The sequence below is a fragment of the Metarhizium robertsii genome, assembly GCF_000187425.2.
Source record: "Metarhizium robertsii ARSEF 23 chromosome Unknown MAA_Scf_3, whole genome shotgun sequence".
NCBI classification, from domain to species: domain Eukaryota; kingdom Fungi; phylum Ascomycota; class Sordariomycetes; order Hypocreales; family Clavicipitaceae; genus Metarhizium; species Metarhizium robertsii.
This window is the reverse complement of record NW_011942171.1, coordinates 2,028,622-2,054,440: the sequence shown is the minus strand read 5'-3', so window position 1 is coordinate 2,054,440 and position 25,819 is coordinate 2,028,622. Positions and strand designations below refer to the sequence as shown.

At 53.3% G+C, this 25,819-nt stretch overlaps 9 protein-coding genes across 9 annotated transcripts; 5 read left to right on the top strand and 4 right to left on the bottom strand.

The window, feature by feature from the left end:
* Positions 1–531: 531 nt before the first annotated feature.
* MAA_03778 (Peptidase aspartic, active site protein) lies at positions 532–2,640 on the bottom strand (the record flags this gene model as incomplete). Its single annotated transcript, XM_007821776.1, has 4 exons — positions 532–765; positions 842–1,929; positions 2,040–2,372; positions 2,517–2,640. 4 exons carry the CDS (start codon positions 2,638–2,640, stop codon positions 532–534), a joined length of 1,779 nt encoding a protein of 592 aa, XP_007819967.1.
* Positions 2,641–5,767: 3,127 nt separating this feature from the next.
* On the top strand, positions 5,768–8,800 carry MAA_03779 (peptidylarginine deiminase-like enzyme; the record flags this gene model as incomplete). The annotated part of the gene is made up of 3 exons (XM_007821777.2): positions 5,768–5,814; positions 5,880–7,060; positions 7,623–8,800. 3 exons carry the CDS (start codon positions 5,768–5,770, stop codon positions 8,798–8,800), a joined length of 2,406 nt encoding a protein of 801 aa, XP_007819968.2.
* Positions 8,801–9,515: 715 nt separating this feature from the next.
* Positions 9,516–10,112, top strand: MAA_10962 (uncharacterized protein; the record flags this gene model as incomplete). Its single annotated transcript, XM_011412907.1, has 2 exons — positions 9,516–9,540; positions 9,913–10,112. 2 exons carry the CDS (start codon positions 9,516–9,518, stop codon positions 10,110–10,112), a joined length of 225 nt encoding a protein of 74 aa, XP_011411209.1.
* Positions 10,113–10,588: 476 nt separating this feature from the next.
* Positions 10,589–12,518, bottom strand: MAA_03780 (Cytochrome P450 CYP633C1; the record flags this gene model as incomplete). Its single annotated transcript, XM_007821778.2, has 3 exons — positions 10,589–11,504; positions 11,561–11,995; positions 12,055–12,518. The coding sequence occupies 3 exons, from the start codon at positions 12,516–12,518 to the stop codon at positions 10,589–10,591; spliced, it is 1,815 nt and encodes a 604-aa protein (XP_007819969.2).
* A 492-nt stretch (positions 12,519–13,010) lies between these two features.
* Positions 13,011–14,117, bottom strand: MAA_03781 (alpha/beta hydrolase fold protein; the record flags this gene model as incomplete). The annotated part of the gene is made up of 1 exon (XM_007821779.2): positions 13,011–14,117. One exon carries the CDS (start codon positions 14,115–14,117, stop codon positions 13,011–13,013), a length of 1,107 nt encoding a protein of 368 aa, XP_007819970.2.
* Positions 14,118–15,546: 1,429 nt separating this feature from the next.
* On the top strand, positions 15,547–16,811 carry MAA_03782 (uncharacterized protein; the record flags this gene model as incomplete). The annotated part of the gene is made up of 3 exons (XM_007821780.1): positions 15,547–16,293; positions 16,392–16,622; positions 16,698–16,811. The coding sequence occupies 3 exons, from the start codon at positions 15,547–15,549 to the stop codon at positions 16,809–16,811; spliced, it is 1,092 nt and encodes a 363-aa protein (XP_007819971.1).
* A 1,424-nt stretch (positions 16,812–18,235) lies between these two features.
* On the top strand, positions 18,236–20,225 carry MAA_10961 (NAD-dependent 15-hydroxyprostaglandin dehydrogenase; the record flags this gene model as incomplete). Its single annotated transcript, XM_011412906.1, has 4 exons — positions 18,236–18,401; positions 18,521–19,563; positions 19,623–19,946; positions 20,040–20,225. 4 exons carry the CDS (start codon positions 18,236–18,238, stop codon positions 20,223–20,225), a joined length of 1,719 nt encoding a protein of 572 aa, XP_011411208.1.
* A 757-nt stretch (positions 20,226–20,982) lies between these two features.
* MAA_03783 (monooxygenase) lies at positions 20,983–23,657 on the top strand (the record flags this gene model as incomplete). The annotated part of the gene is made up of 6 exons (XM_007821781.2): positions 20,983–21,167; positions 21,302–22,300; positions 22,377–22,778; positions 22,866–23,101; positions 23,166–23,366; positions 23,443–23,657. 6 exons carry the CDS (start codon positions 20,983–20,985, stop codon positions 23,655–23,657), a joined length of 2,238 nt encoding a protein of 745 aa, XP_007819972.2.
* Positions 23,658–23,908: 251 nt separating this feature from the next.
* Positions 23,909–25,089, bottom strand: MAA_03784 (ATP12 chaperone; the record flags this gene model as incomplete). Its single annotated transcript, XM_007821782.1, has 2 exons — positions 23,909–24,708; positions 24,789–25,089. 2 exons carry the CDS (start codon positions 25,087–25,089, stop codon positions 23,909–23,911), a joined length of 1,101 nt encoding a protein of 366 aa, XP_007819973.1.
* Between the last annotated feature and the right edge of the window lie 730 nt (positions 25,090–25,819).

Genomic DNA, 25,819 nt, shown 5'->3' with positions numbered 1-25,819 from the left:
CCGAGAACAAAGTCGGTAACTCTGACTATGATGCCACTCAGCGCCAGTACGACTCAGCGGCCGCTAGTAGTCGTAGAGAGGACTTGACCGTAGACGCTCCTCAAGGCCGACATCTGAGTGGCAGGGTCTGTTCGTGAATTGAGAGATGCGTAAATGCGTGATTTTGTGAATGAGCCTCGGCTACAGCTGCTTCCATTTCGAAGCCTGGATGACGAGTGCGATTACCGGCCGATGGCCACGGTTGTTAGCTCGTACTGCTGTTTAGCCCTCGCCTTCACAACAGGGCTACTAACAAATTAGATCCTGAAAATGGAAAATCGTTACAAAGCGAGGTTAGAGAACCACTCCAGTAATCGACAAAACCTATCGCCGTGGCAAAAAACTCAGGTGACCACCTCATTAATACCATGTGCCACTTCTCAAGTTCGTAGGGTATCGTGAGTCGTCTAATGCTGTGTGTGCAGTCGTCTATATGGAAAACACGCCTTAAAACATCAAACACCAAGCGAAATAACCCAATATTATATGTACTCAACATAAAATGTTGCATGCCATGCCCGCAACACCGATTATAACCTGCAGAGAACTTATCGCCGTGACTCGCACTCCAGCGTTTTTGTTACCGCCGCCACCCGTGGATACCGCCTGGACTGTCTGTGTCGTCACCACGCCGGTCACGCAGGCGGGATCAATAGACGGGCACGAAGTGATGGTATAGGCCGTCGTGTAAGTCTTGGTAGAGACGCTGCCCGTCGTGGAAGTTGGCTGCGAAATGTTAGCTTGCCATCGATAAAATCATATGGCGTCTCCCGCCTTAACATTCCATATTCGGCATTCTTACCTGGGCACTACCAGTACCAGTAACAGAAGTGTCACTTGCTTTGCAATTTCCAGTGGCAGAAGGAACCGCATCTGTACCAGACGAAACGGCAACAATATCATTCTTGTCGCAGTTGGCGGCTTGGGCAATATGCACCTCCTGGTTGTCCCAGTCGAATACAAAATAACCAGCGCGGAGAACACTGTCTCCCAGGATCTGTTGGTCTGTTGTGAGGACCATGCCAACGTAACACGTGTCGGAAGAACCGCCCAAATCCAAAATAAAGTCCTTCAATGGCACGCGAATCGTCTTACTTCCAAATCCAAAGTCTACGCTGCCTCTGGACGTCTTGGCCGAACAAGGCACCTGGTAGTAGCCTTCGCCGTCATCCGTGGCATTAAGAGCGCGCAGTATAGGTACGGCTACGGTGGAATGCATGCGGGTAATTGTCGTCCCAGAGTCCAGCATAACATTGGCATCGGATTTGTTGACTGCGAAGCTGGATGATGATGACATGGTGATGCCAATCGTTGTCAACTCAACCGCGAGCCGCCACTCACCGCCAACGCCCTTGACGATTGGACGCTTCTCAAGTGCACCGATGAATTTATTCCTGTCCAGACCACCATAAATAACAGCGCCGTACTGATCGTCAGAGTGGCGCAAGTCTAGAGAAAATACCCGGCTGGAAATGACGCCTTGCTGGGCCATGGAGTCCAGGACCAAGCTGTATGGTTCGTCGATAGTAAAACCGTCCTTCAAGTCTGGTGCTAACCCCATGATACCTTGGGCCTGGCCCTTGCTCTCCGCCACGACCCCAAATGTTTGGTTGTTGATTTTGGCATCTCCAAGTGCAACCGTATCGGAATAATAGTGAATCAAGACTGACGTTTGGGTCTTGGGATCGGAAGGGTCTCCGTAATTGAGCTGCTCCTTTCCAAAGGGTCCGTAGGACTTATTGGACTGTTGGGGATTATATTGGCCAAATTGCTGGCACTGCTTTGCCTGCTCTCGAGTTTTGGTCGTTCTGCAATCAGGGTTGACCCATAATTCACTTGAACCAGTATCGACGAGTACTGTGACTCGTTGGGGAGGGCTGCCAATGTTGACTGTCAAGTGGTTAGGACGAATCAGCGGGAAAGCTCTTACACAAAGAGTACTGAGTCTCCGAGTATGAGATGGAGGAGATATCAGTCGACCAATTGTCCCGGCGACTCACCGTCTGTGGCATAAAAGAAGTCCATGTTATTGAGCTGGTCCTCAAAGGCGTTCGCAGCTCGCCTTACGCCAGGTAGTCGGTTCACGGTGCCAACAGGCATCGCCAGGAAGCCATCTCCACTGACGGATTGCGAGAAGCCTTTCAAGAGGGTCTCGTCCACGGCAATAGACAAGTCGGCTCCGAGTAAGACGAGCACCGCGGTGCCCAAGGATACGGACCGCATCGCCGGGCGACCAGAAGTGGTAACCTTGTGAATGGAGCTCGAGTAGAGGCCGCTCCGCGCAAAAAGTTTCCCAGAAGCAAGACCTCTGAAGGCCGAGGAGGCAGGTGCGACTGAGTCGAGAGAACGTCACCCAAAAGGAAAGAAGCGAGGATGCGGACGGAGTAGGCGACTCCCAATATCGAGCAAAGTTGTCTCAGTCAAAAATGTTCAAAACTCGCGACTTCTCTCAAAGATAACCAGCCGCTGAACCGCACCGGCTCCCCGGATGACGGGAACATTCATCTTGGGAGTAGCATCGTCCAGGCGCCCTGCCGCAGCCCAGGTGGCTGATGCTGCGTCTCGGCTCAAAACCCATTGGCGTCGCGGAACTTTGAGCATGAGAACCCAGTGCTGAAGTGCTGACCATGGGACGCCGCCACGAAACGCCAAGGGGAGGGTTTAACAGGGTTAAGATGGCGAACCATGGCCCAATACTCCGATGCCACTACAGCATACAACTCGACGAATAGTCTGACCCGCCTAGCCGCCCAACCCGTTTGGCTGTGGTCGACGCCCTCATATCTTCTCCAGCTCCCTAATTGGGAGAGGGCGAAGCGGTGCCAGCGAACCGTTGTGGGCTGCTATGAATGCCGCAGTGGCAAGCAATTTTACGACAGAACCATTTCTTCATGATACTAGAACGGAGATTGGTCGAGGCTGCGGGGGATTACGCGTCTTGGCTTCCTCCCACAGGCAGTCAGAAGAAATCTTGGTGCTTGGAGCAAAAGGGATCTGGGCAACCTTGGCAGGAAGCAAGCAGTCTTCGAGGAGCCATGTAGCATGATCATGGTCCGCGGTGACGCCACTTCGTAATCAACTTCGCCTCCACAAAGCAAAGAGCCCAAGGGCCGGCGTGCCTTCAACAGGTCTCGACAAAACGCGACCACGCAGTATACAGCCACGGAGTTCAATGGCAATACGGGGTACTAGCATCGAACGGAATACGGAGCAGTTACAGTGCTGCGGTAAATGAAGGAGGATAGGCGCTGGGGCTGTGGTGTCTACAGTCTCACAAGAATCTGAGTTGTTTGCTTGTTTCCACTGCCCCTAGGCATGTCTCACACTGTCGGCCGAATCGAAGACTTACAACTCCTGCTTTCTACGAATAGGGATTTTTTTCCCCCTCCCGACACGCAGCATGAACGAATCCTGAAGCAGCCCGCAGGATCCGGTGGCTTCACCCACGTTTGAGAACGATTTAGAGCTGAGGCGTCCCACCAAATATGGAGCTGAATCGCCAATTCCTTGGCAATAAAATCGATATATTCCTGGAATAGAGGGGCTACCATTCTCTTTTATTGGTGACCATGTTCTTATGTGATGCTCATTTCAGTCAAAACCCTTGTCAAGGACTCAAGACGATGCGACTCCACCAAAAAGGAAGATCAGCGACTCGGACAAAAGACATTTAAAAATAGCTGGGACACGCGCTTGAATCCTCCCGCGAGTGTCATGGCCCGTCTCGGGCTAGGTTTCTTGCCTGTGAGAGCATTGTGACTGCTGTCTTCGTAATGAAGCACAAGACACAGGATACAGTAATCCAGTTGGATGGGGGAGAAGCTGGCTTTCCTTTGGGCTTCCATGATAACAAGGTTATCGCAAGCCTCGCGAACACTACCGCCAGCGGAGCAAGGGAGCATCTCCCATGGGCCCAGCTGTGCCAGCAAAAACCCCGAGCCCACAAGGCTGAACGCCATCATGGAGGCTTCGTCACTCATGTTTCGCCTCAACTCGCTTGCCAGACATGGCCGTTAAGAGTACTCCGTACTCCGAAAATATGGAGTGCTTCGTCGCCTTTCTGCGCGGCAGGCGATGGCGTGGCACCAATTGTACATGTTGTACATTAATTACCAGTCTGCTGGATTCGGCCAAGAATTGAATCGCACTAAATTTCTCCAAACCAGAACGCGGAGTAGCACATGGGACGCCATGGATGCAGCATCGAGACATTGAGGCTTCGTTTCGATTAGCGCCTACCCTGTTGCCTGGCTGGGAGGAACGTTGTCCACGAGTCGTATGTATTATCGCCAAGGCAATAGGATGCTCATAGTTCAACACGGCTACTACTATACATACCACTTTCGGACCAGGGCGAAGCGGCCCATAAAAATCGATTTGAACGTACATGACGGAAGATCGGTCAGATTGCCATTAGCAATTCTACTCAAGCTACGGAGTACAGACATGTACCAGACATCAAGTCGACATGTGGTTACCTTCGCAGACCCCCTCCCCTTGCACTGTCCAAGGCTTCCGTCCTGGAGTGTTGCAACCGAAGCTTCCATGGGTCAGGGCTCTCTCCAAATTCGACCAATATCGGCCGAAGATTGCCTTGTGCCACTGAATTGGCTCCGGTATCACGGGAGGGAAGCACGGTAACCACAATTGTTGGGCGCGACCAGCCGGGATGGCTTCATGCAACTTCTCACCGGTGTCTCGGTGTCCTACACACGACCCGCGCGCGTTGGTATTTATTACGGAATATCTGCTCCCTAGTTTCTGCCATCTTTTAAACCAGATCCATAGCAATAAGTTGCAGGTTATACTATCTGTCTGTCTCGCACCCAATGCTACGGCCGCCGTGGTGCCCCTGGACATGGCCTGCGTCAAGGAGCCAGATGATCGGCTATCATATCCCAAATTTGGTATTTTGTTTGTAGGCCGTCAAGCCGTGTGCAAGGGTGCGTCTTCACCGGTTACCTGCCTATGCGCCACCCTTTGATGGATTTTTGAAGCCACAAGGCCAGTGACCGTGGATGCTGCCAACGGCAATCGATAAAACCTCTGGCCTAAATATCAACTCTGCCGTCTTTGGCTTCATGCAGTAGCAATGCAGCATTGCTGAAGCCTGTCTGTCGCCACACCGGTCTGCAGGCACGGCAAGTCGACCAGCGCTGACTCACCGTGTTCGGACTCGAGGAACCAAAAGTATACTGACCATACCACCTCAGAGTACTATTTACTTGCTTGGCCCCCCCAGAATGACGTCTAACATCGAGACTTGTTGGCCGGATGTACGACTCTTCCTCGTTTTTAGGCGTGAGTAAGAGCTTCGTGCGTTCGTTCCATGAACAGTCAAGCAAGAATTTTGCCCAGATACAAAACAAGTTGATCCAGCATCGCTTGGAAAAGACCCAGCTGCGTCACACCAAGTTCTTCTCGTCCATCATGAAGGAGTGATAGGCGACAAAACCTCCTAGGAAAAACAGGAGTGCTATGCGCCGTGTAACGAGAATCGGCAACCATCTGATGACCCTTGACAAACACCACCTACAGCAGAAGCATAGAAATCTGTACCTCGCAACAAAGCCTGTGCTAAGAAATTGGGCGACCTCTCGAACTCGTTCTTGCACTATCGGTCTCGACCTTCTCGACGGAGAAGCCAAGGTCTCATACGGCTTCCGTGCTGCCTGTTGGAGATTCTCCCTGCGTTTTCAACTTGATGCGAACATCATAGGCATTTGCAATGGTGTTTTGCAAAGAAGACAACAGGGCACTATTACAAGCCCTAAAGTAGGCATCTCACATTCCCCCTCACCCCAAAATTGTGCATCATATGGCTGATGTCTCTTCCATAGAAATCTTGTTCAAAGTGATCGAGAAGCTGGAGAGTATGTTCCGCCAAATTTCGACAGCATACTACAAAGTTTGGATGAGATGTCTGCTGAAATCGATGACCTGGTCGTTCCCAATTTGTCGGCAGACATTCGGACTACATACAGTCCTGGCCGTGAAGAATTTGAGATCTTACAAGCGTACAACTCTTTGATTAAGGCTGGAGGCAGGCCGATATGCCCGCTTAGTGAGACAGCATCCATATCTAAACACCCCAGAAAGCACCTTGAACTCCTGGGCCCATGGGTCAAGGCCCCCTTGGTCGACTTGGCGATAGATTGGAAAGGCATCTTTGAGAAACAACTTTCTAATTGGCAACACTTTAAGGCTTGGCAGCAATCCAACAGGAAATTGGAGGCTTTGCCGGATACAGATACACCAGAGACATTGCTACAAGCCGCCAGCGATGGAGCAAATCGCCCCCTATCCAGTAGTCGCTACAGCTCGGGATCTAAAAAGTTTGAAGCGCATTTAGCCATGGCCAGAAGACGGCTCAATCACTGCGGTTTTACTAAATGTTTCACATTCGACATGGACTTGGGAAGACAGGACGAGTGGACAACTTGGATCGAGTATTTAAGTTTCGAGTGCTATTGTTGCGATGCCCATTCTCGTTCACACTTCAAACCCACTTCAGTTAATGATCTAGAGTCTGCAATTAGCATAGATCATGTTTCCTCTCTGGTTGAAAAGGAGCACACGAGCAGGCACTATGGGATTGACTGTTATTCTCGTGATGGCACGTCGACCCCTCATCATGCTAGCAACTGTGACAGCCCGATGAATTCACCACAAGAGGCTCAATACGACACCCACGCATCTAGGAAGGACGAATATGGAGCAGATGAGGGTGCAATTTCGAAAGTGGATGGTATCAGACCTTGGTTAGGCGGGTTGATTTCCTCGGGTGGTGGTGTAACGTACGATGGAACGGAGACGGCTGATGGAGAACCCAATGAAACGAATCATCACAGCCTCATCCTACGATGGGCTCTACTTCAAGAGCCTCAAATTGCTGCCAAGTCTGCTACGAGTCAAGGACGCATCAGTGCTACTGGAAAACCCTGGCCAACTACTAACAGTCCGCGACGAAAGCGACATTGGGATGGTTCTCTTTGTAGCAAGAGGTCTGGTGTTTTCCAAAGTGAGGGCTTGGGAAAAAACAACGATGGTGGCGGTCCGGAGCATAAACGCTCCAGAAATAGTATATGAGGACGTGTTTCCAGGTCCATTCATGTCTTTCTAGGCGTTGCGGCGCTTATCATCCACGTATGGGGAACAACAGTTGTGTCTCAAGCTCGAATGCATAAGAATTTTACAATGGGCGCTTGACAGTTGAGGCTTTCGCCAAACTTGTTGGATATGATTAATTTGGTAACTAGGCCGGTCCTCATAGCTATCCACAGCAACTTCACATGTGAGGTGTCAAGGACTCGAGGCCAACGTGAGGTTGTAGAATAATTCGGACTTAGGGAGTTGCGATTTGGAGGAGCGCCGTGAGGTTCTGAGCGACCGGATGCAATTGTACATCTTTTTTCCTATTTTGCATATTCCGAGACATTCATGTTCCAAGGGGCCATGTCGTTGAGCATGTGTGATGCACAGCCTCCTCGAACCTCAGGTATCACCAGTTCCACAACTCGCACAGTTCTCATCTTCAGGCACTTGAACGTGAACTGAACTAAACTAATCAAACTCACCACCAGGCGCTAGGTCTCTCCTTACCATCAAGAAATTGACCAGCTCTCTACTAGTGTCGGCATCAATGGTCCCAAGCCGCGGAATCTTAGTCTGCCGCCCAGCGGAATGGGCCAAACACGCGCGCACAATCCTTGCCTGGCCGTCCCCCAAAGCTGCCCCCTACAAAGAAGACCGCGCAGCCCTACGCCGCGCCACAGACGATGTGAGCTCCATCGCAGAGGCCGTTGCTCGTTTCGAGCCCGTGTCCATCCTAGTCGATCGTGAGTGTCTACCACAGGCCGAGAAGCGGTTTCGTTCAACGCACGGCCATGGGATACATATCCATCCCCTGGCCAGAGGCGGACTAGACGTGTGGATGCGAGACATGGCGCCAACTTTTACAATCGAGACAAACAATACAAGTAGAAAAAGAGAGCTACGCGGCGTGGCATTCAACTTCAACGGGTGGGGGAATAGATTCAACTCGGAGGCGTGCAGCAGTTTCGCAAAGGAGTACCTCGCCGACGCGGGAATCCGACCGCTCTTGTCGTGCATCACAGCCGAGGGCGGCGCTCTGGAGATTGACGGCGAGGGGACCCTCCTGGCCAGCGAGAGCTCCCTCGTCAACGACAACAGGAATCCGGGCCGGACCAAGTCTCAGATCGAGGCCGAGCTCAGCCGCACACTGGGCGTAACAAAGTTCATATGGATACCGGGCCTTAAAGACGGGGACTCGACGGATTTCCACGTCGACGCCTACGCGCGCTTCGCTCGCCCGGGCGTAGTTGTCGTATCGGCGCCTAGCGAGACTGAAGAGGCGAGCCGGTGGACGGATGCGTACGCCGAGGCCCGCGAGGTGCTGGCTTCCGCGACGGACGCCAAGGGGCGGAAGTTGGAAATCGTGGAGATGCAGGAGCCGAGGGTGGAAAAAGTCGTGCCGGGGGAGTATTTAGCCGCTGTCAAGCACGAGTGCGGGCACAGGCCGGTGCACAGCTATGTCAACTTCTTGATTGTGAATGGCGGTGTGGTGTTGCCCCAGTTTGGGGACGGGATGACGGACAAGAGGGCGGCGAAGACGGCGAGGAGGGTATTTGGGAAAGAGAGGGAGGTGGTTCCCGTTTTGATTCGCGAGTTGCCGCTTCTGGGGGGTGGGATTCATTGCTCTTCCCAGGAGGTGCCGTGTGTAGATGGCGGTTCCGTTTGAGACGGGATGTGGTTGTGGTTGTCTCTCACAAACTCTCAGCTGTGCATGAACAAATCTCGACTTGGGCACGTTGCGCGAGCTTTGGTCTAGGGGCTGAACTGCTCCTTTGGGAAGACTGTACATATTTCTTGGTATTTTCCATGAGTGTAGGTTGATTCTCAACATGTGCCGCTAATATATGCAACCGCTCTTTGGCGAAAACGTAGAGTCCATGACTTTTCGACAGCTTCCTGTGCCATCTGTAGCTTCTGCCCACAATTGTCTCTCTGCACGTCTAATCTCGTACGTAGTCTGGCGTTGCCACGAGCGAAATTAACGTTCCACTTCTAATTTCTGCCCGTGTCTGCCAGCGTCTACTTTGCTGCTGTGCTGAATAGATGCTATGTACATGGATGGTGTGCTCTCGCTTTGTGGGGAGAATTGCCAGCGAGACCAGCTAGAAGCAAGAACTTGAGAGAACATTGAAAGAGCAGTAGAGGACGCTAAACGGAGCAAAGACAAGAGGAAATGAACCTGATGGTTGTTTTATCAACCAGGGCCATGGCGTTGTACATTCGTTCGGTGCGGATGTCGAATCTCGTCACATGGTGGCAGGCACCTTATAAAGGTTCCCTGGCCTGTACCCAAATGAGGACATAGATGGCAATTTTGAAAGCCATCAATTGAGCGCATGAGCAGAAGCGCCGATATACTGAACATTGAAGCATGTAACGACATGGCGCTAGGCCTATATGTCAACGGTATGTTCTAAGTCAATTGCTGGTAGCGGCCAGTCGGGCGCCAACGAGCTACTGGCAGCGGCGTTGGAAATGTCTACTGGTACTTAAAGTCGTATAAAGTAGCAAAAGAAATGGTTAATGTTGCAACTTGGCACGGCCACAAAAATAAAAATACCCCTCTCGTGCACGTTCCATCTTGAAATCTCTACTCGCCAGACCTCGCAACTCTCTTGCTCCAAGTTACCCTGCCGCCTCCATATCCGTTTACTATACTTAGCAGGCGCACCGCACCAGCCGTCAAGCATCACCATCCTTTTCCAGCACAAACGCAAATAGACACCTGGTCCACGGATCAAGCGACCTGTTCTTCTTGGCACATTCACACCTACGCAGCCGTGCGCGTTCCCAGCCGTTGGGTACTTGCCATGCCTTCCGCACAGGACATTGCGTCAAAGCTGGCTCATATCTCCGGCCTTCTCAACGCGGGGGGTACGAATGCACAGATGAAGGAGTGGTACGAGGAATACAAGAAGCTGCGCGTGGAGCTGGAGCAGGCGAGGGCTTTGCAGGCGAAAGATGCAAAGGCTAATTAGAGCTTCTCTTGATTTGAGCCGAACGAGTCAATGTATGTCCAGGCTTGAGACGTCTAGGCGAATGCGTTTGGCTAAATACAAACAGGGTGCACCAAAAACGACCAGGTCATGGCGGCTGTAGATTCAAACAAGTGATGAACCACAGGTTAGAAGGCCAAGTCTTGTCATGGGAGCTCCGTATCTTTCCCTCGCTCTCGTGTACTCCCTGTTCGAGTATGCTTCTGCATCTATACAAATAATGCTATGCGTATAAACACCGATTAAGCCCAAGTACAAGTAGGACACTGAGCCATGACTACTTTCCACACCTTACAACGTGCTATATATTTCGCCAACGTATACTCTAGTCTCTCAAGGTCGAGAAAATATACCAACCGCCAAGAAGTACATGTACAACACTCAAAAAACCAGTATGTTCTCAATACACTTGCAAATTGATTTCTCGCCACCGCAGACATCCACCGACCCCCTCAGACCTACTTCGCAACCTCAAACTCAAAACTAACATGCTCCCACCCCAGCCGCCTCTGGAGAACAAGGCCCATGCCCTCCCCCTGCCCCAGGGGCTTCGACGCGCCCCCCAGAATCGTCGAGCCCGCCATCCCGACCAGCCGCACGGCTCCGCCCTCCCCGTAGCCAGACGCCTCAAACGCCAGGACGAGCGCCGCCGCGGCCCCCAGAATCTCCGCAGAGGCAAAGTTGCGCCCGGGACAGAGGTGCCTGCCGCCCCCGAACGGAATGTACGCCGCCCTCCTGGCCCTGTCGGCGTGGCGGTCCACGAACCGGTCGGCCTGGAACTCGGCGGCGTCGGCGCCCCAGACCTCCTCGGCGCGGTGCGTGTACCCGGCGGGCATCTGCACGTCGGCGCCCTTCCTGAGGAGGTACGAGGCGCCGCCGCGCCCGTCGGAGACGACCGTGTCCTCCATGACGCGCCGGACGCAGAGGGCGTGGTTGGACAGCCGGATCGACTCGCGGTAGCAGCTGACGAGCAGCGGGCACGCGTCTTCAAACGCGGTGATGTTGAGCGTGGCGACGTCGCTCCCGGGCTCGCGCCGCACGAGGGGGTCCAGCTCGCTCCGGAGGCGGGCGACGACGTCGGGCCGCGTCAGGACGTGGGCGGCCATCCAGAAGGTGGTGGGGATGGTGTTGCCCGTGGCGAGCTGGAGCAGGCTGGCTTCGAACCTGCCGATTTCGCTGTCGGGGAGGCCGTACTTTCGGAGGACCGCCGCGCGCTCGCGGGTCACGGCCGCCGCGGTCTCGTCCTCGTCGCCGCGGGCGGCGTAGTATCTTCCGAGCTCCTTCTGGAGCTTCTCGCGGGCCTGGAATCCCGCGGCGTTGGTGACGGAGTGCCACGGGGTGATGAGCATGGTGGGGATGGCCGTTTCCCAAGTCCTTGCGCAAGGTCAGTGGTGAACGGTTAGAGCGGCCGACGCGGCGTTGATACGCACCACAGGTCATTGACAAGCTTGGGGTCTTTGAGGAGAGGGTTCTGGCGGCCCATGAGGGCGGTGGTTGTTGCCGAGGTCATCAACTCGCGCAGCCAGAGGTAGAAGTTGTCGATGGGGACCTTGCTGCTTCCCTTCATCCCGTCTAGTCGAGACGAAATGTAGTTGAGGGCCGTGGCATTCATGCGGTGCAGCGGCTCACCACGAACCGTAACATGGAGGGCGTCGAAGAATTCGACCACGAGCTCGGGAATCTCTCGGAAGGCCCTGTAGGACTCTTCCTTCATGCCAAGCATGGTTTGCAGGAAGTCGACGGCGAATGGCTCGAAGCTGAGAGTCTTCTGGCGGAGAGCGGACTGGACAAGGGCAGGGTCCCAGATGGCATATGTCTTGCCGCCGAGCATGGGCAGCGTAGCAATGGCAGCTCCAGTCTTGTTGCTGCGCTGTGGTGTCAGCCGGCAGGTTCCATGTCATGGGGGTTTGGGTTCACTGCTTACTGTAGATTTGTGTAGTATTCTGCCTGGTTCCTGATGAGACCGATGAGGTGGCCAACAAACGGGATCTGGGGAAGCATCAGCGGTGGCTCCTTGGCGTCAAGCGCTGGAATTGACCGTCTGTAGAGGTATATGAGGACGGTGACAAGGAGGGTCGAGACGGTATATCGAATGGGAGACTGCTGGAACTCGGCGACGGCAGCAGCGATGATTCCACTCTCACGGACGGTAGCATTGGCAGTGCCCATCAGGAGGGAATCTGCTGTGACCAGGGGCGTGCCGAGAGTCGACTGAGCGGCGGCCATGGCTGCTAATCGTATGGGGAAGCGGAATCGTACAAGTGTATAATTTTGGTTTCCAAGAATTCCAAGTAGATTCTTCTCCTGAGAGCCGTTGCTGGCTCGGGTATAAAGGTTGGCTTGAGCAGCTCGGTGCGCGACAACGAAACCAAGAGGCGAAGAATTCATGACCTCTTATAAAGATGAGGCGTGTCCGACTAGGAGATTTGACCAAATCCTCCCCTCACATAACCCGCATGAACCCCTGTGCACATCGAATGATGTACATGGCTCAAGAGTCGCTCCGGACGGACACGGAATGGGGTCCGGAGGAACGAGTGTGGTTGAATTGCCAAGGTGACGAGACTGGCTTGGATCGTCAAGAAAACTTGAACTTTGGTATCATCCTCTCCTTTTGATTTACCGAACCACCTTATTCTCGGTCTAGTCTTTTGCCCTCGTACCATAGTTGCACGATGCACGCTCTTCTGCGTGCCGAAAGTGACGCCCGCTTCCACCTCCGGAGCTCTTCGGACGTGGCGTCCTAACCTTGCCAGTGAGCAACTACATGCAGAACATGCAACGATTGAGTAATACAGAGAGGCACATGCAGTACATTCAATTCTATCCAAAAAAAAAAAAAAATTACCTTGGAGAGTCATTCCCCCCACGTCAATTCCATCAGCTGGCTGTGATGGTCCCCTTGAACCAACTCTTCATCCTCGATGTTGCATCGCCCGGTTTCCCAAAAATGTTCTCAACAAGTATAAAATCGTGAGCCTCCCTTTCCGACTCATCTAGTCTGATTTGGCAGGTAGCATTCCTGCGCCGCAGCAGGCTGACCAGCCTGACACCCTGATCGTACAGAACCTCATTCTTTCCAACTGTGAGATAGACCCTGGAAGTAACGTCCCCGATACCATCGAGCCAGGCCTCTTCCGTGTCCAGAGGAGTCATGTATGGATTGGCGGCAGAGAGGTCCCCCGCAAGGACATCTGCCTTGTGCGCCTTGATCTGGTCCTCCCCGTAGAGGGCAAGGCCCAACGTATCCAAGGCCCCCGTGGATATCATGTCATTGCCGTCGTTCCGCTTGACCGAATCGCTGAATACATTGTTGCTCAGCCAGGGCGACACTAGAAAGACGCCTGCCAGAGGCTCCGAAAGTTGCAACGGACGGATTCCTTCGTGTGGGTGGAGGATGTGGCTCAAGACTTGCATGGTCAGGTTGCCTCCCGCTGAGTCGCCGCCCATGTAGATGTCTGATGGACTGGTGCCTGAATCGAGAACCGACCCCAGAGCCTCAGTAGCCTGTACTAAAGGAACGGGGAATCTGCCATCGTTCAAGAGCGTGTACTGGAGACAGCCGACAGCGACCTCGACTCCGGCCTCTCTGCCGGCCAGCACGTAGGCATTCCAGCACCAGTCGTAGTGGCCGCGGAGAGCAGGGGCAATGTATCCGCCTCCGTGAAAAAACAGCACAATCTTGCTAGCCTTGCGGCGGTTTCCAATCCACAGGAGCGAGCCGCCCGTCTGGCCCAGAGGCTGGATGTCGTGGACGAGGCGCTGACGAAGAGCTGGCTCCCTCGTGTGTCCCAGTTTGCTGTTGACCCATGTGTAATAAGCATCCACGGTAGGCTGTGAGTAAATCTGGATTTCGCGATCATTGAATGAGGTGAAGACGGCATCCACAATGGCGCAGAAGACGTAGTACTTGATGTTGAACCTGCGCCTGGCGGAGAAGTAGACGATTCGCAGAATATACCATGCCATGCGTAAAGGCACTGTCATCCCGGCATGTTAACAACATGGGGTCTCATCAAGTGGAAATGCAAAACATACCGATTGTTGTGGCCTTGGTCAACAGCTTCAGATACTCCCATATTGAAAGCCTTGGCCGCCCATTCTGGTGCGGGTAACTTTGCTGAACTTCTACAGCGAGCGTGCTTTGTACCGCCTAGTGGAACATGTACATTAGCATCAGGAACAAGAAGATGTATTTCGATGGGCTTGAATTCGCGGGAGGGCCGCAAAGGGCGTCCAGCCACGCACGCCAGCAAAACTCCCCATGCACGACCAACTCACACGCTACCGAGCAATCGACATACCATCTTGAAAACAACCTACTCGGGGGAAAAAACCGAGCTGGGATTACTGGAAGAAACCAACTGGCCCTGCAAGATGAGAATCATCTACCAAAGCCAATTGCCCGTGCTGCGCCGTCTCGAGGTCTCGAGGTTCTTTTTGTCGCCGGATGAAACGGGGACGGGGCGACGAGACGTGAGCACTTTCACGTGTAATTCCATGCTCCAAATCGTGTACATTCTGCGCATGGATCTGGGTATAGGTAGGGATTGTCCAAGCGAAGGGTCCAAAAAGAGGATCTCTGGCAGCTTGGTCGCGCCAAACTCCAAAGGATGACGGTGTTTTCCCCCCAGGGGCCCGCCCCCTTGATCCCCTATCCCTTCTCCATTCGTCTTTTTCCTGCTCCTTGGCCAGGGGTTGGCCATGTGCGGGGGGAGCTCAATTGGAGCCTCGGTACGGAGGAATCAACCCCAACCCGCGTCACGGCTCGTCTTGCTCCAGTAGCCAGGCCGGTGATTCTGTCTGTTGTTCGACCAAGGTAAAACTGCTGGCCCAGGCTGTTGGAAATAATTGGAAGCGGCGGAGGCTGTTTCTAGCCAGCCCCCGGTGGCGGTCGATTTCTGTTCGAGGCAATTGATGGTTCCTATCCGACGCCCAACGAAGCGGCATCAAGGACGAGCAGCTCGCGAACCAGGTCACTCTATCGCGATGTGGGGCGGAAGCCAAAATTCAAGAGGGAACGGAGTTCAAAGACTAGCCCGCCAGTGTAACCGGTTGGAGTGTGAAGAAATTGACCCGTCATCCCGTGTGTGGGTGTGGGTGTGGGTTGAGAGTTGTGGGTTTGGAAGTGCTGGTGGATTTGACGCGCGTGGGTTTGAAGAGTCAAGCGTCAAGTCGGTTAATGTGCCACCGTAGTCGGTGCATCACCAGTCAGCATCCAATATAGTCTTGTGTCTCACGTCAGTCACCACTCTGGTTGACCAGCGACACATTATGTAAACATGAAGCGATACCTATCGCGTGTCCGAATATAATTTTTTTTTCTTTTTCTTCTTTTTCTTCTTTTTCTATCTTTTCCAGTTCCTGTCATGGCATCTTGAGGGGCTGAAGTAAAGGGAAGAGAAATACCTTCGCCATGTTTTCTCGTGAAGGCCTCACCCTCGACGTCGTGGCCGGAGCAGTACGGAACTGGATCCTCACTCCGACGACAACGCTCCCGCTGGCCTTGGGCCTGACATGGGAACCGCTCTTTGCTCGACTGGCCCAACGGAGCTCGCGCGACCGGGCAGCAGCCATCCGCTCTCGAGTCTACTGGCTCGCCGCCGCAAGTCTCGCCCTCGCCCTCAACGACCAGCTCAACAAGCAAAGCGCCAACAACTGGGTCGTCGACTCCCGGTGGAACTGGGACGATGAGATTATCGTTGTCACGGGGGGGAGCAGCGGCATCGGCGCAAGCATCTGCCAGAAACTCGTCGCCAGGAACCCTCGCACGCGCATCGTCGTTCTCGACTACGTTCCGCTGTCGTGGACGCCGCCGCCTGGCGCGAGACTGCACTTCTACGAGTGCGACTTGAGCGATGCCTACGCCATCAAGCTTGTATGCGACCGCGTCAAGGCCGAGGTCGGCCATCCTACCGTCCTCTTCAACAATGCCGGCTTGGCCCGGGGGTCGACCGTCATGGAAGGGACGTCCAACGACGTGCAGCTCACCATCAAGACGAATCTGATTGCGCCGTTTCTCCTGGTCAGGGAATTTCTGCCGGAAATGGTGCGCAGGGACCATGGCCACATCTTGAATACGGGCTCCCTGAGTTCCGTCGTCTCGGCCCCTACCATTGTCGATTACTCTGCTTCCAAGGCTGGCTTGACGGCTTTACACGAGGTATGTTTCTTTGTTTTTGGCACAGGAGAGCGTTATATAGCGATACTACCATTGCCCAATACTCCTGCATCTCCTCACGCTGCTCACTTTTTTCACAGGGCCTGCAACTGGAGCTCAAGAGCCTGCATAAAGCCCCTAGGGTGCGTCTTACGCTGGGAATATTCAGCTTCATCCGCACGCCTCTTTTTACCGGCAAGACGAATGAATCCAATTTCGTGGCCCCGCTGCTAAACGTGGAAACCGTGAGCGACAAGCTCGTGGATGCGGCGTACAGCGGCTACGGCGGCACCATCTATCTGCCGGGCATATGCAGATACATCACTAGCTTGGTACGTCGACCTCTCCCGTCATATTTTCATGCCTTATTAAGCATCTGCTAACGTTGGGCGCGTATGTCTTTGCAGAAAGGGGGCCCAGAATGGCTCTTCCGGCGTATTCGGGAGCGCTCGCTGCGGGGTGACTATGATTTCGAGAGACAGAAGAGCCGCTATGACCAGGAGACTGGGAAGGGCACTTGACCCGCTCAAGTAGGAGTGTTGACGGAGAGGAAACAAAGGTGCCTCGGGAATAATAGTGAATGAGAGTGCATGAGTATGTAGGCGTTAGGGGGGCGGCATCATTGGACATTTCCGCTAACATGGCCGAGATACAAGACTTGGACGAACGGCAACTTGGCCACACAATATTGATGGTAGCCTCATGTCATTACAAGAGGCACTTGGTTGCCAACCCCAAGTAGACAACAACACGCTGCTATACATGTTGGTGTAGCGAGCGATAACCAGGGACCGAGTCGCCTATTTTCAAACTGTCACCAGCTCCAGGACACAACCGACCCGGACACTTGGATGTCTTCGCGCCCCGAAGCGGAGGGTTGGTGAAGGAGTAGGTATGTGGCGTCTGGTGCCATTGAACGCTGTGGTCTGTGGACCTCGGCATGTCGAAGAAGAACCCATGGCGGCGCCAATCAACTAGCTTCTCACCTTCGGCTTGTTATAGTTATCAGTGATGGCGTAGTAGCCTGTTTCGGCTGTCTTGCCTGGGCAAAAAGGCTGTTGCCGTCCCCGCAAGTTGGCGTCAACGGTATTCGATATGCGCTCCCGTGGAACCGCGCCGCGACCATCATGTCGTGTGTCGCAAACCAGCTCTTGTCCTGGCATTTTGGCCATTTGCCAACCGTTGAATCACATTATTTCCGGCGATCCTCGTTGCATGTTTTGACGGGTGCCAGGGTAAGGTAGGCCGAGTTTGCAGCCGGCTTCGTCAGCGTGCCATTACCGACCGGGCAGTCATCTCGGCAAACCTCCCTCCGCGGCTTCTCACCACTTCGGCCTCGCAACCCTCTCTCCCTCCGCGGAAATCGAAAACGGCTACGGCGTACGGAGTAGTCTGCTGTCAATTTGCTGAACGGAAAGTTGGGGTTGCCCCGCCCCAGCTCTCGTCTCCTTTCTCATTCGAAGGTCAATCCCCCTGAACCCCGTCAAAATGTCGCGCTAAATAGCCACCTTGGCCGGGCACCGGGCTTTTCGAACGGGCTACCGGGTTACTAGTAGTATCAGACGTGAGGGGAGCATTTCAAGTGGCTATAACCTTACCTGCTATTTAATAACAGAGCGAGCCCAATCGAATAGACCTGAGCTTTTATATAGTGTTTTCTGACCCGCGTCGACTGGCAAAGTGCAAGCTTTGGACTGTTGACACACGCCCGACTCCCTTTTTTTTTTGGCATGTGCTTCCTGTTTGTATATCTCTGCTGATCATAAAGGGGTGGCTGGCCGAATGTCCACTGGGTGAGGCATAGTAGCTGTTCGTCGTCTGTCGTCCCAACTCACAGTCGCCCATCTCTCCTAGTTCCGTGCCGACAATACTTCACTTTCTACCCCTATTTCTTCGTCGTCTTCGTACGCTTGACTGCGCCTCCAAGTCATCATAAACACAAATCATGGGCAAGACTACCCCCACATACAGCCAGTTTGGCTGCATTGGCTCTGGCTTTTCTGCCATTGGCCTGGGCGCGACTCTGAAGCGATGGTACGGCATCACCGATATCCAGTTCTTCGAGAGGCACTCCGACTTGGGGGGCACTTGGTGGGCGAACAAATACCCAGGTGAGCCGATTGCTTATTCTACTTCTGCTTTGCTCTGTAGGATGTACTGGTCTTCTTCTGTTGCCAACTGTCCGCCGCACCGTCGAGCTGCCAAGCTGATTCTGATTCCCCTTGTCAAGGATGTGCCTGCGATGTTCCCAGCATCCTGTACAGCTTTTCCTTTGCGCCAAACCCCAAATGGAGCCAAGTTCTCGCCACCGCCGACGAGCTCTGGCAATACTTGAAATATGTCGCCAACCAGTACGATTTGGAGAGCAAGATGACGTTTCGGGCAGAGGTTTCCCGCTGCGAGTGGAGGGAACAGACGAAACGGTGGAGAATGTACATTCGAAACTTGGACACGGGCGAAACCCTCGTCCACGAGTGCCAGTTCCTCTTTGGCGCTACCGGAATCTTGGTGAAGCCTAGACCGTGCGATATCCCCGGCGCCGACTCCTTCAAGGGTCCTCTGTTCCATTCCGCCGAATGGAGACAGGACGTGGACGTGACGGGCAAGAATGTCGTCCTGGTAGGCAACGGCTGCACGGCGTCGCAAATCGTCCCTGCCATTGTCAACAAGACCAAGCATCTGAGCCAGTTTGTGCGCTCCAAGCATTGGATCATCCCGCCCATCAACGTCCCATACACCAAGTTTTGGCAGACCCTGTTCGAGCATGTCCCCGGGGTGCTTGCCTTCTTCCGCTTCAGCATCTTCATGTACGCTGAAAACGACATGAGAGGATTCTTCATGACCAAGGCCGGCGAGGCATATAGGAAGCACTACGAGGGCGTTGCCACCAGATACATAAAGAAGACCGCTCCCGCCAAATACCACGACATGCTGATCCCCGACTTTTCCCTGGGGTGCAAGCGGCGGATCTACGACCCCGGCTACTGCAAGGCTCTGCACGCCACCAACTTGACTGTGTCGCAGGAGCCCATTGTAGAGATTGTGCCGGAAGGTGTCCGCACCAGGGACGGGAACGTGACCGAGGCGGATGTCATTGTCCTGGCCAACGGCTTCGACACCAATGAATTCATGGCCGGCATCGAGGTTGTCGGCAGAAGCGGCAAGACCATCAATGAGCATTGGGAATCCTGGGACGGGCCAGAAGCTTACGCTTGCTCGGCTCTGAATGACTTTCCCAACTTTTTCATGCTTCTAGGCAAGTTGCCCCCCCTTGTCTCTCAAGAGTTTGCCACGTTTGATGGGGGAACATTGTAGACGTACTTATACGGGAGAAAACTGTAGGTCCCAACACTGCCACGGGTCACACATCCACCATCTTGGCTGCTGAAAACAACATCAACTACGCCCTGCGAGTCATCAAGCCGGTTCTCGATGGAGAGGCCCAGTTTGCCGAAGTAAGGCGCGACGCCGAGGAGAGGTACTCGCGAGAGATGCAAGCAGCGCTCAAGAACACCGTTTGGTTCTCGGGCTGCCACAGCTGGTATAACAAGGAGGATGCGGACGGCAACAAGTGGAATGCCATGACGTATCCCAAGTTTCAGCCGCAATTCTGGTGGGAGAGCATGTTCCCCGTGTACAGCGACTGGATTTATGAGGTAGGTACTTGTCTATTTTTAGTTTTTTTTGGAATCATTGCTCTCGTACTTTATTTGACGCATGTTCGCTAACAAGAGTCTTCCTCACCTCAGCCTACTCCTGCTGCCGCTCGTTTGAGAGCCCGACGAAGGTTGTTGGGCCTGGTGCGGTGGGCGTTGGTGTTTGTGGCCGGTTTCGGGGTCAGTCTCGCGGCGAGGAAATATTGGCACATTTTGTCCCAGCTTGGGCCTCTGACTAGGCTTTCTATTATGCAGCTGAGACAAAAGTACAAGGTTTAGAGCGCATTCGCCTTTGTAGTTGGTAGACTGAGTTTGCTGTTCGATGACTTGTATGGGTTTTGCGGCTTTGGCGTTGAAGAGATGTTGGTGATAGCTGGCCGTGATACATTAAGATGAGTACATGTTTCCCACGCGGTATGCTATGTGTAAGATTCATAAGTGAAGTCTGCCAAGTGACTGGTCATGGACAGCCCGAATATGTTGTCGAGATGTGCACATAGTTACCAAGTAGTCCATGTGCAACAGTCATACTTGGGAGATGATCAGCAGTGAAGTCGGCCGAGTGACTGGTCGTTGACAGCCCAAACCATCGGTTGTAACTGGCCAGTCCACGGGGTGGCAAAATGGCATCTCGGAGTCTCCATTCTCCATGGAAACTAGGACTCCCCACACCACCTGGCATCGGACAATGAGCTGTCAGTCTAGCCAGGTTTCGGGCGTCGGCATCGTCGACGGGTTCAGAGGCTCCTGAGATGTGAAAGGCTGGAAACATCAAATTGAGCGTGTCCCTGGCGGTTCATGGATTTCGGGCTAGTGACCCACTAATGCTGCCCTGTGCCGAGAAGGAAGGCGCATGTCGCTCTGGGGCTTCGGCTCAACGACAACCGATTGACTTGTGCGTTCAACCGTCCTTCGGCCCTTCACCCCGTCAAAGCTTCATCTCTGGCGCTGTGCACTATCATGGGTTCCAATTATTCCATAACGAGCCCTCGGGAAGTAATTGACTTGTTAACACATAGGAGCTCGCACCGTCCACATGGTACCTCAGGGCAAGGAACGCCAGCGTCGCCGCAAGATAAGTCTTGCATGTGAGCCATGTCGCGAACGCAAGTCACGATGTGATGGCGGTAAGCCCATCTGCTCCATGTGTCGGCGACGAGCACTAGGGTTAGAAAGATGCGTGTATAAGTTGGAGAATGCGAGGACGGCCAGCACAGATGAGTATGTCTGTCTGTCCTGTCGGGCAGACAAGTCACAAGAATGCCAACACCAGCAACGCTGACATGAAACCCTGTCGGGCCTAGATATATCAAAGTCTTACACAGTCGTATCCGGAAACTGGAACAAGTCTGCAGGGACTCGCATGTCCAAGTTCCGTCGCTAGACTTTGACCTTCCCCCCATTGCTGAAGCAGAGACTGAAGCCGACACAAGGCAAACACCAACATCCACGCCAATCTGTTCGGACTATAGCTTCTTGCGGCTGACGCCCACCAAGGAATCCTCGTCAGTAGACTCGCCTCTCGTGCAATCCCAGCCACCAAACACGGCAGCCTCCGCAGACAACGGCATCGTCACCGCCGAACCAAACAGTAGCGTCTCAGCCATGGGCACAGTCATCACCGACGACGACGTTTCCGTCTCCGAAGACTTCTACGGCAGCTCCTCTACGGCCTCGTTCTTCAAGGAAGCCTTCGACTCCATGAAGGACCACAAGAAACACCAACACACGCAGCCCCGGCGAGAAGCAGGCCGCGACTGGCGCCGCGGCTCGTCCTACTTTGTGCCCTCTCATCAATTCTCCCTGCCACCTCGCGACCTCGCAGACCACCTGGTCGCCACATTTCGTGAAAAGGTCTACTACATGTATCCGTTCTTTCACTTGCCTTCATTTGAGGCTGCATATCGCAGTCTCTGGAAGCCTCAAGCCGAGCCAAAGCGTCCTTCCACCTCTTCACCAACCAGTCTCGGGCTGGGTTGTTATCCTGACGGTGACGCGAACACGATTTCGTTTCATGCTGCACTGAATGCCATTTTTTCACTGGCGTGCCATTATTCGGACCTCCCGCCTGCCGAGCGACTGGCCGCCTCGACGACGTTTTTCCTCAGGACAAAGCCCTTTGTGAATATTGATCTTTTGGAGGCAAATAATTTAAGTGTCGTGCAGACCTTGTTGCTCATTGCGTTGAATTTGCAGGGCACGCCGCATCCAAGTCGGTGCTGGAATGCGAGCGGTGTCGCATGTAGAGTTGCTCAGGGGCTGGGTTTGCATGCAGAGCACCATCAGGACACGAGGGGCGCACTGGAGAAGGAGATTCGGAGGAGGACCTGGTATGGCTGTATTGTAATGGATATGTGAGTTTTCACCGTCGTGGCTGGTGACTGTGTGAGAGTGAGTAAGCTAATGAACGCACATGCGTGTGCGGTGAAGGTTGGTGAGCATGACATACGGCCGCCCGGCTATGACAACACACATTTCAGTATTGCCGCTCCCGTCCGGGTTTGAGCAGAATCTCTCGGTGCCTGTGGAGCCACATCAGGTCGCACCTAGGTTTCGGTTCTACAGAGAAAACATCCGCCTCTGTGGGATACTGGAGGATATTCTATCCAAGGTATACCAGCCGTGGATGAATCGCGTGTCGCCTGATCTATCTCCTGTCACGGGCGGGAATACCTCGCCGCATTACAGCCTCGATACGATTGTCATGCTACATAGGAAGTTGTCTGATTTTGAAAATTCCGTGCACGAGACGCTTTCGTGGAAGAGAGAGGGAGAGATTCCGTCTGAATATGCTGCGCTGTTTAAAGCTCAGAGACTGCTGCTTCATGGTCGGTATGTCTTGCCACATGTCTCAAAAAAATTCACATTTTTTGGCAACCCTATATTGGAGCGATTGTGGTAGGCTAATCAGAAAGACAGCTTTATATATCTTCGCATCATGCTGCTTCGCCCCATTCTAACACACCTCTCAACACACGAGCAACCAAAATCCGTAGGTCCCAAGCTAGAATCAACTACGTTCACGGATCCTATTCTAGCAGGGACATCGCTCCAATGTGCGAAACTATGTGTCGAGGCGGCGATTGATTTGTTGCGACTACTTCATACCAATTTTAATCCACAGGTTCCAGGGTCATGGTGGTGGGATGTCCTGTGTAGGTGTTGCTCGTCCAAACTCTTTTTTTCACTTTTGAAATTTTAGTCGCTCATATTAGATAGATGCCTGCACGGCTGGCATCGTACTTATCATAGCGAGGACATGTCCCACCCTCGTCCCGTCACTCAATCAAGCCCAAATGTCAACGGCTTGGGACGAATGCCAACAGATTCTGAAGCATGTTGCTTCGTTTAATGCGTCTGGGCGACAGTCTCTCAAAATGCTTCAGACAATCCATAGTAAAGTCTTGGTTAAGTCAGGAAGTACGTCCTTTCTCGTCCTCATCCCACGACCCCCATTTGCACCAATTTCTTTTCGACAAACACTGACGCCTTCAAGGCAGCCCAGCTAGTCCCAACCTGCGACCCCAAACCACTCCAGCGGCGGAAGAATGTGATCTGTTGCAGTCGGTGGCGTTTGATTCCGCGACGAATTTTGACTTGTCGACAGAACCTGAGTTTCAGGGTTTTGGAGATTTGGATATGATTGGGTCGTTTTTCAACTGGGATACTACGAGTTTTGATGCGTTTGGGGGAGTGCCCATACAGAATTAAGTTGGGTGGACTGGGCTGTTCATCTAGTATAAGGAGCGTTTTTGCGTTAACAAATGATTATTTTGGGGGTGATTTAGGGGCCATGGTACTATACATATTGCATCCAGACTTTGAGCTGGACATAATTTCATCAAGCTTCAGACCACTTCTGTTTCATATGAGTTAATACGGTATACGCAGTCTACTGTTCTATAGTATACATCAATGCCAATGCTCGAAAAGTACATTTTACATCCCCCCTAATTTGCACTCTAGGCATGCTTGCCCGTTCCCGAAACCAGCAACACAACGCTGCCCAACTGTCTGCGCACATCCTCATTATTCACATCGTGCGTGTCTTCAACCTCTCCCCACTGTGTTACCTGCCAATCCACCTCCAGACTGACCGTCTTGGCGGCTTCCTCCACGCCAAACTGCACATGGCCAGACAGGTTGGGCTTCCTGACAGGTCCCTCGCTCCATTCGGTGATGAAGCGCGCCGCGGCAACCAGGCTCTTGCCCGCCAGCACGGCTCGCTCCAGCCCTGCCATTTCCCAGGGACTCAGGCCAGACACCCACCCCTGGACGACTTCCCGCACGCCGTCGTCCTGCTTCCTGGGCATGATGGCGTGGCCGTCGAGCACGGGCTCCAGCCTGATGCCGGGCCAGACGTGCGTCGTCATGAACGAGACAATCTCGTCGGTCGTGCGCTTCTGCACGTCGCGGAGAGACTCGCCCGCGTCGTTGCGCAGGTCATACTCGCCCGCGGGCGGCGCCCAGCACAGCAGCGAATCGGTGTCGAGGTACCGCAGGACGCTGGTGGTGATGTCGTTTCGGATCGTGGCCGCGCCGGGCGCGCTCGACGCGTCGTCCTTTTCAATGTCCAGCGCCCGGCAGGCCAGTGAGGTCAGGGGGATGAAGTGCTGCTTGGTGGCCTGTAGCGACGACGTCATGGTGTCCCATTCGAGGGCGATGGCGAAGGCGAGGTTGGGCTTGGAGAGGGGCAGTCGAATGACTTCTTTGGTCTTCGGGTGTCGCAGCGGCCGTGTATCGAGGTGGACTTGGAGAGCGCCTGTTTATTCCGCCGTGGCCATTAGCGAAAAGAAAGAAAGAAGACACTGGGAGCGGCTTGCGGTTGAGTGAGAAACCTACCGTCTACTTCTTGCACGCTGACTTCTTTCCAAAACCTCTTCTGCAGGGCCATGGTCTTGCCATCCTTTGCGTTTCTTATGACTTTGGCTTGCTTCAGAAGGTCGGCCTGTTTCCGCCGGCGCTCGATTCGTTCGTTCATGTTGCGAACGGCTGGGGTCGGCGGCTCCGGTGGTGGCCCGGTGCCGAGGACGGAGGCGACGCTGGCTGCTTTGTATGTCGTGGCATGGAGAGGACGGGTGTGGATGGGCGTGCTGATGGTGCGCGAGACCGCCCGCAGCGGCAATTGGGTGGTTGGCCGCATGATGGTGATTGTGGTGTTGTGTTGATGGGTTTGCGGGTTTGATGTCAGAAATTTGGGATGGAACTTTGGCTGGTTGAAAATGATGTAAGTCGGTCTTCAGGTTCAACGGACCGTGACCCACTTGGACACGCCACATGGCAGCCAATGCCGACGAAGAGTGTGACGTGGGCAATGTGCGGGTGAGATATTGTAGGTCTCGATAAAGGCGTGAAGTGTCCCTATTATTGGTCTTATATAGTTATACAACATTGAAATATTTATATTTCAAAGTCGTGGTGTTTGCGATGCACTATTCCCTGAGCGTGAATGTGTCAGGGGTTTAGGTCGACGTAGCTTTCTTGGTACTACGGCATTACCGATATCAACAAGTTTCGGACACTGTCCACTCAGATTATCTGGGCTATACATCTTCAGCTTCTGGCCGGCATATTGGGCATAAATACAAAGTTCTAATTATTATTAAATTATAATAAAAAATAAAAAAAGGCTAGTTAATCACCAGGACCCACTAGTAATACAATTAATAGCTATACCTAGCTAATTTAATAGTAATATATAATTTAAAAAATAGTATATATATTACGATATATTAAATCTACTAGCTTAAAAGGTGATTTATAACCTTATACGCCGGCAAAAGCACGTAATAATAACGGCGACTTATAATTATATAAGTTATACCCTAAAAAACTCAGAGTAATCTAATATAATATAAATTAATAAAGTCTTA